The following is a 16258-nucleotide window of genomic DNA, read 5'->3' as shown; positions in this document are numbered from 1 at the left end:
TAATTTGGATTAAGGATCTACTTATAAAAGATAAAATTTAAAAATTTGACTAGCAGTACGCAATATTTGAGTTATTTAAAATTTTGCATCTATTAAATCAAAAGAAAGTTTCGAAACTTAAGTTATTTTAGTAAGATTTTTGAAAGTATGGATTCAATAGTACTTCTAAATTTCAAGTTTTCATGGATGAACTTTTAAATTGTATGAGGTAATCAATACAAAAATGAAGAACTTTTGACCTGCTACAAAATATATAATTTCTTAGAGCTAAAATACCGATTACATTTCATTAATACAACTCATTCAAAATTCAATTACGGTTAAGATTGAAGGAATTTTTATAATGAAGCTTTTGAATGTAGCAAATTAAATTTTATACCTTTCTTAATCCCACCTTTCTCAAAATTAATTGTAAATTACTTTTAAATAGTTAATAGGATCTGTTTATGAAAATCGCTTATTTAAAATACTTCAGTAAGATAAGCTAACATATAACATTTCCCTTTTCTTTACTTTGTTCAACTTCTGAATCAATTAAAGTTTTAAAGAAACAAAATCTATCGTGTGTTCTGAAAACATTCAATTTCAGCCTAAGATTTCTGTGAATGGAATTTGGAATTTTTCATTACAGCTTTTGCTATTTATTCTACAAATGTCTATAAAATTCTTTTTTCTTTAAAATATAGAAATTAATATTATGGCTAGCCAATTCTAAGCTTGGTAAAATAGGAAAAGAATTGAAATTCACATGTGTACCTCATCTTCTAATTTAAAAAAATTAATACATCTTTATTAGTCTGAAAATGTTAGATATCAATTAAAAATACGTGGTTGTTTAATGATTATTAATGCATATTAATTAGGGTTCATTATTGTTCAGCAATTTGTTTAGTATTTTTTTAATATTTTTATGAAATGCCTATTATGCATTAAGATTCTTTTCATAAGGCTTTTATTACATATTTAATTAATAAATTTCATTATTCTGAATGAATTTTTCTATTCAAAAACTAAATAAAAAATATCGAGTACATACAACCATCTACTGCATGCACACGAAACAACAGAAAAGCAAATAAAAAACAGCATTCAAATGGAAAAAAATAAAAAGCTTCAAATGAAAATGTAATGGATAAAAATGAAAAAAGCTACTCACGAAAGCCAGGAACCGGGGGATGAACGCGTTCTGAAAACAACAGGGAAGCAGCGTCAAAAAGGGTTCAAATAAAATATCTCAAAAATTAATAGAACACTACTCCAGCATGTCTCAATCTCATTTAATGTACAATTTAACACATTCGCAGCCGATGACGTGAATTCACGTCCTTAACCTCCACAGTCCCACGACCTATTTTGACAAATATATTTCGTTAATTCTTGCCGTAATCGGTTTTAAATTCATCAAGAAGGATTAGATAGCACTGAAAAGATGTTTCATTTTCAATTTATATTTTATAAAATTAGTGTCCTCTATAGGAGACATTTGAGTGTATTTTATTTTATATTACTTCAAAACCTAGAAGTATTTCAATTGAAACATTTAAAAGTATTGTTTAGTGTCTCTTACAGGTGATACCAGGACTGAGGAGGTTAAGTTGAATATTAATGATTGCCGTTGACGTGAACTAACGTCATTTTCTAATTAATATAGGCTATAACTTTTAATTTTATTGCCAAAATTTTGCTTTATTCTTTTAACCATTTTTCTGTTTTAAAAAATATCTTTACCTATAAGATATTCAGAAATATTTATTTATAGCTGACATTATTGTCAAAGTATGGAAAAGAATGTAGTTTATTTTTATTATGGAAGAAAAGAATTGTGATTGCGAATGAGTTAAAATTAATCATTAATAAAATACAATCAGATTTTCAAAATTTATATATATATTAATTCATTTCAGTTTGAAAATTTTTACAATGTTAGACAAAATGAATAATATTTATAAGTATATAAAAAGTTTAATTTTCATTTTAAATGTTTTAGCATTTTATTAATATAAATGTCATCACAAATTCTGATTTAAGAGATGCTGGCAAATTCTAATCACTAAGATAATACAAAATAATAACTACTGGCAAAATTTGGTAAAAATCAAATGAAATTTCTAAATTTCTAGAGGGAAAGTAATAAACATACAGAATGCAATAGAAATGCAGAAATATTTATAGCTAATATATAAAAGTTTACTGTCATCTAGCACATATTATATATAAAAAAAAGTATAAGACTACATTTATAACATTGAATTTCTATCATTAAAAATAAATATAAAACTGCTATAATACACTAAAAGTTCATTTTTTGAATATATTTTAAATTTTTTTACAAGACTCGGAAAGTTTGGAATTAATAACCATTAATATAATAAATAACAAACGTTTGATTTTTTAAATTATACGAGATGGATTTTTTGAATAGTTGATGTATTTGAGTCATTAATTTCTTTTCGATTTAATCAGGTAATTCACTTTTCTTCAACTCGAACTTAATTCTAAGAATGTATTCAAACCCGACTCTTTTCGATTCAAAGTAATAAAATTAATTATAGAACTGTCTTAAAACATTAAAATTATTGTTTAATTTTTCATTTTTGCCATTTTGTATTTATTTCAATCTAACTGATATACCCATAATACAAAAAAAAAAGATTTTTGTTTTTAAATAACTAAAAATTAGATTTAATTGCCATAAAATTTTTAATTAATTTAATTTATATTAATTTATTATTTAAATTATTTAATTTCCATAAAACCTTCAATAACTCCTTTATTATACTACAATATTTATAAGTAGAATTTTAAGCTCTTATAGCAAATATTTCCCGAAAGAATTAAAGTTATTATATCAAATCACCTATTGAAAGTTGATAGATGTAAACTTCGTAAGCTGGAAGTTAATAGTACTTTTAATAATATTACTCGAAGGAATCAGTCGTTTTATCGTCCGTTTTTTAAAATAAAAGTGAGAAAATAAATCATCTTTATTTTTAATAAAACTAAGAGAATTTGTTATAAAAAATAATAATCTTTTATTATATATGATCTTTTATTATATCTGAAATATGCTGAAATCCCGTGCTTGCATTTTAAATTTTAAAAAAATCTATCTTTTGTTACAGGAAACTTTAACATAATTTTGAAATTAAAGAGACATTTTTTAAAAACACGAATAAGGCAAAAGAAAGTTTATTTAAATATTTCATGTTGATTATTTTAAATTTAGTTGTCAACAAACATATTGTTTGCTTTTACAATATTGTTCTTGCCTTATGGAATTATAATTTTTAATTAATAAAGAAATGATTTAGTTGTCATGAAATATTTACTAATATTTTTCTTATATTATATAGTATATGTTAGCAGACTTTGAGGAAAATACATTAAGTAATTGATTTTTTTATAGTGTACAGTAAAACGTAGAAGTTTTATGTATGTGGATAAGTATTTTTCAGTTATATGGATTCTTTTATTCTGAGAATTATTTTATCTATATAATAAAGAATATGCATTTTTTTAAAAAAAATATGGTGCCATAATTGCAACAATTTACTATAATTTACTATGAAAATTTATCGTTCTCACCTTATATGCAAACCCAAATTAAAGAGTCCCACAAAATTTTTAATTTAAGCAAATAAGATGAATTTTTCATTTTGATTTCGTTGTGCTGTTGTACATTGATAATAAAATGGATTTTAAAAAAAATGTAAAGATTTCCTCTTAGTGAAGTTAAAAAATACTATTTTTGGTTGTCGTAGATAAATTCTGGCTTCTAAAATCGAAATTATATTTAAATAATAACGAATGATTTTTTATATCTTTTCAAATCCACAAGATTGATAACAGAACGCATTCGACGAGTAACAAGCATGAAAACCTAAATAGGCATTAAAAAATGAAAACTTAATTGGAAGCGATTTAATAGAAGCGCACCTTTCTCTACAAACAACCTCAGAACCTTTTTTAAGATAATGCTCAAGATTTTGAAATATATATATTTTAAAGTGCTTGCTATTTTTGCAAACTTTCTTCGCTAGAATGAACTAAAAGTTAATTTCTGGTTCCATATTTTTTTTATCTTTCATTCTGCTCCAAATTTTCAATATATTGTCGAATGCTTTAATGCTTACAAAATGCTTTTCCTATTTAAATTTTATAATTTGAAGATGTTTTGAAAAAGAAAGATAATACATTTTATGCTCCACTTTTGTAAATTTGGCAGTAATCCTAAATATCTTAAAATCATTTAAGTTTTTTTAAATTAATTATTATGTTATCATATTTAGTTTAGCTTGACATATGAAACAAAAAACATATCTTTAAGATGATTTTATTGATGAGAGGCATTGATGCCTACATTTAATGTCAGAGAGGGGCAATAATATTCATTAATAAGGAAATTCATAGTTTACACATCACAATTTTAGTTTCATATAAAATACAAAATTAATGTAGGATTTTGCTATTTCAAGTTGCAATTCCGTTGCCAAAAAAAATAACTAATTTGAAATTTAAGGAAAAACGCTTCATTGTGACAAACATAATCTAAGAATTATTTTTCTGCTTTTATTTAATATATGCTAATTTTTTTATTCATACAAGCCTTCACTTTTTTTTGCTTCATTTGTTATTTATTTTAATATTAATTACCAATTTTTCCACATAATAAGGAATTTTTATCGAATAAATTAACTAGAAAATAAAAGCAAGCTGATTGTTTCAGCAATTTTCAAGCCATAAAGCTCTGATCTCTAAGCGGACATACACTAAGGGAAGTGAAAAAAAAATTCTAGAATTTTTTAAAAAAAAAACTAAAATAAAGATATATTATACGTGAGATTAAAAAAAAAGATACGTGAACACTAATTTATTAAAAGTACAAAATTCAAGAGAAGTGGAAAGCATTCGACAAAATTTTGAAAGGGAGGGGAACCAATACCAAATACCAAACTAGTCTAAAATGCGTTGAATTTGAGAACTGTTGGCTTATGTATTCAGGAATTCTTTAAGGCTTTTACGAATTCCTTTATTTATTATCTAAGCTCATATTTCCACAAAACGCAGCGTTCACAAATGCACAAATTATTTCCATTGGGCAAGGTAGTCGTCTTATTTACCCCCTGAAAACGAGCAAAGCCGTTGGACTCCGCTATTTTTTACCATCATTTTCCTTTTGAAATATAGCCTTCGGTTTCACCCATAAAACTGCCCATGACCTGAGCACTATTATAACATGCGGGGCGAGGTAAGATATGGGCAGCAAGACGAAATACAGCGGGAAAGAATGAAAAAGTGAGTGAGAGAGAAAGAGAGAGCCAGTAGAGCGACTGTTATAAATCACTCAGTGCCCGTCATACTCTTGCCGTGATTGCCGGCCGGTACCAATCGATCTGTGATTGAATTCCTTCCCAGAGATTGATTAACCCACAGAAATATATATATCGGCTCCGACCACCCTCACCGGGTAAAAGAAGGAGGGGGAGGGGGCTGCCTTGCCTTCCATTTGGAAATTTCAAATAAAAAATAATTATGTATTTTTGCCAGGACCCTCTTATACATCCAAACCCACTCAGGAAGGATACTGCATTAAGACCGAGATTTCATCTAGAAAGGTATACATCAGCAGCAGTAGATGAAAAAGTAGATGCAGGTTGAGGTTTTTCTTTTTTTCAGGTAAAAGTATAGAAATGGACGGAAAAGTGATGGATTGTGGCTTTGTGTCGAGTCATTAACATCGGAAAGGAGCCCTCAGTCACTTTTGGTTGAATGAAGTCAAAATGTTATTAATAGGATTCTGTCACTTCAAATAGAATTGATTCTACAGACTCGCAGTGATAAATAATAAACGTAGCTATAAATTTCAGTAAGACCATGAAATAAGAGTTTAGAAAACCAATAGAATTAACGACTATTTTATGTAGATAAGCACTTTTTAATTATTAATGCACCAGCATATAATTACTTTTAAAATTGATGTTTTGACTAAGACCTTCACTAAAATTTTACAACCAGCATTACGAGGTGTATTTTTTATTCAAAATTTTAAATTGTGACCTTAATTAATATTTGTCATACTTATGTGATGTCGTTATTTTATGAAATAAAGTTAAACGGCTGAAGGTGTTAGTCATGTGAAAAAATGAATTTAACCTGGCTGCGCGGTAGATTTAAAGACTTCGCATTGAAATTTTATGTAGCTGATTAAATCTTCCAATATTTTCACATTGAAACTGAAAAGTAAGAAAAAAATAAGGTTAATTAAGATAGTTTTTTTTTTTTGCGCGCGTTATTATTTTAGAGAATCTTTATCCTTTTATATACTATCTTTTTTTTTCCTTCCAGTTTTTGCTGAACTTATATGAACAAGCCTCGTTCTAGAATATATCTATACCTTGCAAGAGCGAACCTCTGCTCTTGTTTGTAATAGCATATTTAGGGTACGAGCAATTTATCTCAATACGGTTGAGCTATTAATGTTTTCTTCCGTTTTAATTAATTTATGATAAGACAGTCAATGGGCAGATTTCAATGAAATAAAAATTGAAAGATTTAATCTTAATTATTAAGAAAAAGCAACATTTTTCACTGTCAGTGAGAAAATAGAAAACAAATATTTAATATAAATATTGTTAAATAAAAATAATTATATAGAATTTCTTTTGGAAAGTTTTAGGTATAGGTTAAAGACCTTCCAAGCACACAAAATCGAAATCATAGTTGGAAGTGTAAGCCAATTACGTAAATATCGTGAGATTGCAAAGAGTCTCTTCATTCATGAGCAGTAGCATATTAAAGATATATATTTATAAGATTCTAATTTACTCCTTATTTTGATCAAATTACTGATGCCAAAAATAGATATGGCATATTTGAAAATGTGTTAAAAAAAAGGACAAAATTTAATTAGTCATTAAATAAACTCAGGTTCCCAAATTCATCTTAAACGCGAGAAAAATGATCTGCAAAAGTTAGTGAATAATAGCTACATGTATTAAAATAGACCTGTAAAATATGATATATAACATCGAAGAAATTGAATTATTCCCTTAATTTATTAAGATAAGCAAACATGAAAAATTATTAACAAAAATTGAATATGACTTACATAACATATTATTCAAATTTCCAAAATTCTTTAGGAATAAGGGCAAAACACTACAAAGATTATTTAATGCAGATGTATCCCTTTAAAATTGACAGGGTCTAAACGTCAAAGAGTGCGAATTGGGGACACTATATGTTAAGGCACATTATCAAAACGTGCATGTGCCTGACATAACAAAGTTAATAGGGTGCATTCTTAAAAATGTCCTCTCTGTTTTACAACAGATCAGCACTAGTCTCGGTATTTGAGAAATTAAAGCACGTCCATTCTCTATATTTATACGTGAAAGGACGGAGAAAAAAGAGCGGGAAAAATTCTCTCTTTGTTTTACGCCGGTCCAAAAAGCTACTACTGGGATCTGTCGGGACCTGCCAGCTGTTGGACAGACCTTTAATAAAACTTCAAGTGATGGATTTCAATTTGATGGGGGGGAGTTGTAAAAAGGAGAAGACATTGAAAAGGGGATGGGGGTTAGAGTAGGGAGATCGAGGGGGACTCTGACGGAAATATAAGAGAGAGGAGGAGGGTACGAGACCTTCCGGGGGATGAAGGAATGAGGGATTATGTAACTTAAACTTTCCTCGAAGTCCACTATAGTGGTGTGGATGCATTAAAACAAAGCGTCATTTCAAACAAATTAGCGGTAGAAATTGAGGGAAACGATGGGGAAAAAAAAAAGATTTTTTTTCTTGGTTTTTAGAAGATTTTTTTTTTTTTTGTTCTTCTTTTGTTTAATGAATTTCTTTTCCTTTTTGCGTGGAAGGAAAAAAGATAAAAAAAAAACAATGGAAAAAATTTAATCTTTTTTCATCGTGGTCTGAGAATATTATAAACGAGGCGAAAACGTCAACAGGAAAAAAAAAAGAACCTTTTGAGTTAAGAGATGGGATTTGTACTCTAATTGCTGGAAAAATCCTGCCAAGTTGGCCTAGGATTAACTGATTAATCTGTAATGTTCCTAAAGATATATGCCCCATTATTCTTCAAATAATATGTCATTTTAAAATTTCTATATCTTGAATATTTCTTTAATTTAGAAAGAAATAACAATGAGCGTACATATTAAAAATGTTCAATATGTGTTCAATAATCAAAATAATTCAGATACCTTTCTCATTTGTATTCTAAAATGCCTCAAGAACGCGTATATATCAAAGAGATTCTCAGCCTTTTAGTGTTTAGGATCAAATGTTTCATACTAATTTTGCACGCCCCAGCAGAATTTGACGAATTCCCGTTCGGTCTATTGAACTATTGAAATCTGAATTTTTAAGTAATTAATATTGAATATTGTTGTACGTTTTTTAGTGTTGTCGATATGTATTTATATATTTTCAAGGATTACGTTCTATTTATTTAGTCTAAAAAGCATAAAGTTGCTTATTTCGGTTTAAATGATCAGAATTTTTTTAATACTCTTTGTACTCCACTTCTTTTTACACTTTTTCAGCATACCCATTTCTTAAAATTTAGGAATGTTTGATGTTTCATTAGTAATGAGTTTTAGTTACATTCGAATATAGAAGTTATTTTTTTTAACTAAAAGTTTAAAAAAAATCGTTGCTATAAATTCGTTGCTTTATAATTTACGCGCTGAATAATATAATAATTAGAAAAAAAAGATAATGAATGCAATGATGAGATTTAGATTTCATAAATCAATTAGTTTTAATCATTTGGTGAAATCTGAAACTTCTATTTTGTAATTTTTTTTATAACGTCGGTATAATATAAGTTTCATTATATGAAATTTTATAATCTAAACTATATTTGCAATTTTATAATCTAAAAGATTGTTCTATAATATTGGCGTTATTTTTATAAAAATATTTTCAATTTTCTTCGATCAGAAGTTTATTTTATCATTTATATGTTTGTTGTAACAACTTTTGATTTTTATCTGAATTGCACAAACTTTGAATATCCTAAAAGTGAGTGAAAAACTGATTTAAGCTTCTATTTGCAATTAATTTTTAAGTTCATTTATCGTTGTATTTGCAAAATCATTTTTTAAAACCGAGAAACGTTTATAAAATTTAATTAATAGTCATATAACAAAAATTGGAATCTATACAAAGAAAGTAATTTTTATTTAAAAAAAACTTTATGTATTCCAATTTTTTATAGTTTAAATTATTATATGTTTTATATTCATATTCTTGTTTTGTTGTACATTACATTATTCTACATTGTAGATCATTTTGAGGCTCTAATAAAATTCGATCCTTTAAGGTAAAATGGTAAAATTTCAGAAAAAAAATTAACTCAAATTTATTTATTTACCTTTGAATTGTGATAGCTATTAATTATTATCGAGAAATTGGTTGGTTTTCTGAATTTTTATGTATTTAATTATAAAAAAAGTAAAGCAAAGAATTTCAAAAAATCGTTTGCTAAAAACGAGGCAAATTATTTTTCAGATGTAGTTTGAATAATAAATTTACATCCATAACTCGGTTAACCAAAATATTCACCAATTCTAATTTCCTGCTCATATATTTTATAGATGGGGGAAAATGTTATTTTCCGTTGAAATTAATTTGATTTACTTCGTAACATAATTCTGTCAATACGACTTTAGTGCATGCAGACTTGTAAAGCAGCCAATAATTTTTATATTTCAATAACTGCACTATTTTCATTCACAGGAATTTTATCTTTTCTCAAAAATAAAAGCAAATGAGCATTGATTCAAAATAATTATTTTGCACATTTTTTCACTAGGTCAAGATTATTTCTCATAATGAATTTTTATAAATAATTAATAACGACAATGAAAGAGCGTTGGTTATTTTTACAGATATCGTATTGTTTTGTGTGACCTATATGCAAGTAAAACGCATTGTTTAAGAAAATGTAATATAAGATATGTTTCCCTACGAACTTTTAACTATGATTATTATTTCGTTATAAGCTTTGTTAAATTTTTGCTTTCTTAGATATATATTTATCCTATATTCATATTTATTAAATAGATAATTTTATATTTGAAGTCATAAGCAACTTCTACAAACAGGATCTTCTTTTTTGAAATCTTTTTCACTTGGTCTCACCCTGAACTTTTTCTCCTTCCGGTAACCTTCCAGCCAGAAAAATACTAAAACAAAATCTTCCACAATGTCCCGCCCAATTGTGGTCTCGTTGTCCAGATAGCATCTGCCTGGCTTACAATTACCCCGGACCATTACAGACTCGACTCAACCCCAATTCTTCCTTCATTTGAATAAGACGCGCTTCTTATTTTTAGAGGGGGCCTCTTCCCCTCTAGAGCTTAGCCCTCTCATTCCCCTCAATTTCGGGATTTAAGCAATAATGGTTCTTTTATTCAAAAAGTTCCGAACCTTAAACTCGAAGCTAATGGGAACCTAATGCAGTGCGTAAGAGAGAGGGCTTTTGCCAGAAATATAAAATAGAGGCAATAACGGTTTGGGTGCTCCGCTACGTTTTGTTGTTTCCATCTGATCTTTTTATTTTTTTTTCCTCCAAGGGATCTAGTTGGTTACGGTATAAATCTTTAAGTGTCCTTTATATCTATGGAAAATTGTTTTTACCGCTGCACAGAGCAGTTTAATTTCTGGAGGATGTACTCTGCAAAATAAGGTTTGGTATTACAGGGCTCTGAATTCAGGTGAACGAAATGAATGTGAAACGGGAACTGCGCGAATACGCATGGAAATCTACGGCTCTCCTCCGGGTCCTTCCTTTTAAATGTGGAATGGCTATTCTGGGAAGCGTGTATTTACATCCGATTTCTTCGGATTCGAGAAATATTTGATAGCATCGTTGAGACAGGAAGGGTTTAGTTCAAAACTATTAATAGCGTCTGTTATTTTTAATTAGGCTTTGGAATTGAATTCAAGCTGATTTAGTACAGATATATATGTAATTTCTCCTTTTTTTTATCTACATCATATCTTTCTATGAATGTTTAAAAATCATATTTTAATTAAAAATCACTAAAAAAAAGAAAGCTAAATCAGTGACTCGTTTTGTTTTTCAACATTGAATGAATTGTTAGAAAGCTAAAATTCATTCCTCTTACAAACCCTTATTGCTTATTTAAAAATTTGAAATAATTAGCAAAGCCAACGAATCAGAACCTTCCATTTAGCTATTTTTAGTTCATATGAAAGCTTATGATCTGGAGAACAGCCATCAGATGTCACCTGATCCTATATATCACCTGAAGAAATCTCAAAATGCTACCTAATTCCACAATTCTCTGCGAGAGTAAACCTTGAAAAAGATTCCATACAGGCATTTTACTGCTTTGCCAATTTTCAGTTTATAGGAATGCTCATGATCTGGAGAACCGTCATCAGAAGTCACCTGCTCACACAACGCTTTTAAAAGAAATCTCTAATATACTATTTCATTTTACATTCTCTGTGACAGTAAATCTTGAAAAGGACATCCAGGTACTGTATTGACTTTGCCAATTTTTAGCTTATAGGTAAGGCTATGATCTGTAGAACCGTCATCAGAGAGTCATCTGCTCCTTTTACACTTCATTTTTTGAAAGAAATCTCTAAAATACTACTTCATTTTACATTCTCTGTGACAGTAAACCTTGTCAAAGATTCCATCCAGGCATTGTACTGATTTTGCCAATGTTTAGTTTATATTAAAATTAAGATTTCTAGTTATATCATCATTGGCTAGTATACATCTTCATCTATAGATGTCGCCCATCCACTGGACTGCCCTGTGTTTATTATGCAAGTATAACTTAAAATATTTTTTTCTTTCGTTATCATAAGACATGTCTCATCAAGATTGTTTGATATTGGCTAAATTTATGCTATTGATATGGTTGGCAAATAGCTGATCATCGAAGGCAATTACTAAAAATATATGCTTATAAATAAGGTATGCAGGTGTAAACTAAACTGTTAAAGAATTTGATTTTCAATCAAAGAAAGAGTAAGTTACAGTTTTATATCACATTTTTTATGCGTTCATCAAAGGGTTGCTAGTAAATTTATCAGAAATTGTTATGAGTAATGCAAATAATAAATATTTTCAACATAGATGCCACAATGTTGTGATTGTTTTGTGAAAAAGGATTTGACTCAAACAATGATATTTGCATATATAGCTTATTAAGGTTGCATTTTATTTCATTTGGTGACAGTTTTAAATATACAATCCAGAACTTCAAAGTAAGCATTCAATTCGGATTTTTTTTCTTTCTTTATTATATTATAGAATTTGTTTCTTTTTTTCCATTAAAATTTTTATTAAAAGTTAATATTTATTTCAAAGCGCGACTCCGGAAAATTTTTATTGCGTATCACAGTAAATCCAATTTAAAAGTTCATCTGATCATAACTCTTTAAGTTTATTAATACTTTATTTTCTCATAAAGAAAGAATAGTAATCGTCAAAAAATTTGAACTCGAGACTAAGACGAATCTCCACCTCCCTGAGTTCGAAAAACACGTTTTTGAAAAATGTCCGTCTGTTTGTCTGTCTATAGTAAAAATAACTCAAAAACGTTTTGTTCATATTGGTGTACAATCAAATTTGGTGTACAATTCAAATTTGGTATACAATCTTAAGAATTTTCCAGATTTCTATCAAATTTTGTGTAAAATATATTCAGAGGAAGTCCGGCTGTTCTAATATAAGTTAATACAATGACTACAAAACGAAGAAAACTATATAGATAAGGTATGTATACAGATTGTTTCATCTAAAGTGTAGACATCTGTCAAAATCTGAGCCAAAACCAACAACGTGTTGACTATCTTTCGGTCTGTACTTTCAAAAACATGTAAGAGTGATAATTCAAAAACGCAGTGATTTCAATATATAAAATTAGGTAGGACTACAAGTGCAGTTTTGTATCAAACCTTTGTTCTAGTCGATTGCGAAAAATGTGTCTAAAGCACAAATTCGATTTTCGAATACTATTAATGCATACCAAAGATTAATTACCTAACTCAACTAGAATGACACGACAGACTCAATAAAAATGCTAAATTAACGCCAAAAATTAATATTTTGTAACTATTGTAGGCCAGTGTCATTCTTCGCGTTCTCTGGCATGGCAAGAGCATTAGAGTGCTTGCAAGAAAGTTTTAGGGAGACTACTTCCACTGATTTTATTCCTCTTTCTTAGTGGAATTTATATTATTATTACAATTCATTAAATCTTTATTGCCTTTGCTGTTTCAATTTTTAATTAGCTTTGTTGTTTATTTTTTCCTGTTGTTTTTGTCCTTATTTTTATATGTACATTTTTTTATCTATGTATGTAGTTGTTTCTGCTTACTTCTGTAAGCCTTGTGCTGTACTTTGTGGTGCACAAGGATTGACTTATTATTAATAATAATAATTAAAAAAAAGTCATTAAATCTTGAATCTGTACATCTGGTTTCCCAGCAAATAGACTCATCAAGTTAGAAAGAAAACCATTTCAACACACAGTTAGTTGTATTCTGTAAATCTAGTTTCCGCTCATAGAACGTAAGTTCTGCGAGGAAGAAAAATTCACAACGAGCTAAAATTAAAACTTTCTTAAATTAATGAGTTTAGTATTAATATTTCTATACTTTTTTGAGTCTCAGTGCCAGAGCTTTTATACCCCGATTACTTATATATTTTAAAATCAGCATCATTTCGCTTTTCTTAGCTATCTTCTCTATTTTATTCAAAAAGTTTACCGCCCACATAATTGTAGTAATAAAAATAAACATTCCAGCTCAGGCATACAAGCCTTTTTGCTCTAGACTGAGTAATATTTTGTACTTTCGGTTCATCAGTTTGAGTAATAAGTAGTTCGGGAGTCTGGCTTCGTTAGTTATAAAAATGTTTAGCTCTTTTTATTTTCTCGTATGTTAAGTATAAAGTATTGTAATCAGCAAAAATTTGAATTCCAGATTTTGACGAATCTGCATGTTTTATTCCTAATCTATAACCTATGAAAAATCTTTTCTGGAAATTGTCTGTCTATGACAAAGATAATTCATAAATGTTTTGAGCTAGACGGATGGTTCAAAAGATACATTTTGTGGCATTATATATGTTTGTAAAAACGATGAATTAACGGCACTTTTAGATGGATGAAATTTGGTAGATAATCCTAAACCAAATTTGTAGATTTCTATCCAATTTTGCATAAATATGATCATATGAAGTCTGTCTGTCTGTCCGATTGCCCGAGTACGAATGAAAACGATCTATAGAAAACAAAGAGAGCTAAATTAATAAAATATGACCCACAAGCTTAATATTCAAAATGTAGATATCTTTCAAATTTGGAACCAAATACTTCAAGAATTTAACCATCTGTTAGTCTGTATTTTCACAAGCATATAAACGATCATTCACAAAACGCAACAACCTAAATATGTGAACTTTGGTAAGTAATTTTGTGAATACAGTTTAATTTCCGATTTTGGGTTTAATCGGTCAGAAAAAAAAGACTCCAAAATGCACATTTGATGTTCTGGCTGTCGTTCCTTAACCGCACCTCAATGATTAATTATCAAAGATTGAATTCTAATAAGTCCATTCATAATTATTGTTCGTCAATGGCATACGATTAAAAAAACAAATACATTCATTAGAATATATTAGAAAATTTTGGGAAGATCACTTACGCTGGTTTTATATTTAATTAGAAACGCACGGAATCGATATACAGCACTCTGGGAAATTTTAGATATTAAAAAAAATGAAAATGAGTTTGCTGTATTTCTATGCATAAATGAACAGATGTGGTTCACATCTTTATGAAATGCTTTATACCAAGCTTATTTCCAATCTTACATATACAAGTTTTAAATCGTTCTTTTTAGAATGCACCTAATGCAATCATTTGGAAACTTCATATTATTAAGGTGCTTTGAAATTGTAAATTAAAAATACTTCTGAATTTATAATATTATTTCCTTCTATTTCTTTTTAAGACAGATTTTTTTTAGTTGGGAAGATCTCTCGGAATACAGCGTTGGTTCTGTGTTTGTGGAAAAGGAAGACAGAGCTAACATAATATTGTATCAGAGAAAAAAAATATTTAAGAATAAGCGAAATAATAAGTTTAATTTAAGAAATGTAATTTAATAGGGTAAAGAAAAATAGAATTTACGAATTCTTGAACGAATACTGTCTTCACTGTAAGTGAAAAAAAAAAAAAAAAAAACCCTACATTTTTTTTCTATATCTATATATAGTATTTTTATATTCTCGCACCTTTATTTAAGATTTTATTGTTGTATTAGAATTTTTTAATTTTTTTAATGATCAATAATTAAGATTATGATAAAAAAAACGCTAAACGCTAAACTCATAAACTGAAATCATCTTCAAAGTGAAAAAGACATACCGTTCAAAATTACATCATTCCAGTTTAGCATATATTACATGCAAAATAAGCTAGTTGTATTTTTTTTTTTGTATTGTGCGACGTTTTTTTAGAAAGGATTTGCATTTCTATCTCACATTTTTTAATCTCTTTTTTGTTCGAAAATGAAGTACCAGATTGCATGTGTCTATATGTAAAGGTGGACGATGCATTCTATGTTTTGAAACCACTGCGGGCAAAAATGATAATATGACTTCGCCACTTTAACCACTCACCACAACTCTAAACGCAAAGGCAAACAACTAAAAATGAATAAATAAATAAATAAAATTATTGCGGAGCGGAAACGTTGAGAGATAAACACTGGCGGAAAATTAAACTAAAAAAACAAAACAAAACCATTGCTTGCGTTCGCTACAAACTTGTCTCGCGCATTCGTCCAAAAATTGAACGAAAATGAACAGGTGGACAATTCCGACCACCCCTTGCCACCTCACTGCCACCGTACCGCTTTTGTTTGCGCGGCTAATTTGGTTCAAGTCATCATCAGAAATACTTGGGAGGGGGGAGGAGAGCAGGTGGGTGGAAGGATTGAAAAGACAAAACGTTCCAAACACCACCATCAGGACAGAGGAGGGGGCTAGAAACGTTGTCACGGGGGCGGGAAGTAGCTTACGCAAGCACTACTAAACGATGCTATTAATATGTGAGCAGCCCGGGCGGTTCTTTTCCCACCCCTCCCCCTTCTGCAGGTCAGTCCCTTACTTGACTTTGCAAAACTGAAATATCGTGTGCATCGTGTCGAGGAAAGAGGGTGGTAGGGAAGGTGGTGTCCACTC

The 16258-nt window shown here is 29.0% G+C and overlaps 1 protein-coding gene across 4 annotated transcripts in view; it reads right to left on the bottom strand.

Moving 5' to 3' along the window:
* LOC129976065 (homeobox protein onecut-like) overlaps nucleotides 1–16258 on the bottom strand; it is a 303229-nt gene that overhangs the window by 132208 nt on the left and 154763 nt on the right. For all 4 annotated transcript variants that reach the window (XM_056089429.1, XM_056089430.1, XM_056089431.1 and 1 more), the window contains one exon: nucleotides 1157–1186. In XM_056089429.1, coding sequence (XP_055945404.1) covers nucleotides 1157–1186 — 30 coding nt within the window. The remainder of the gene's footprint in view (nucleotides 1–1156; nucleotides 1187–16258) is intronic.

The sequence above is a fragment of the Argiope bruennichi genome, chromosome 7, assembly GCF_947563725.1.
Source record: "Argiope bruennichi chromosome 7, qqArgBrue1.1, whole genome shotgun sequence".
NCBI lineage: Eukaryota > Metazoa > Arthropoda > Arachnida > Araneae > Araneidae > Argiope > Argiope bruennichi.
The sequence above is the reverse complement of the archived record's forward strand: the minus strand, read 5'-3'. Positions and strand labels throughout refer to the sequence as shown.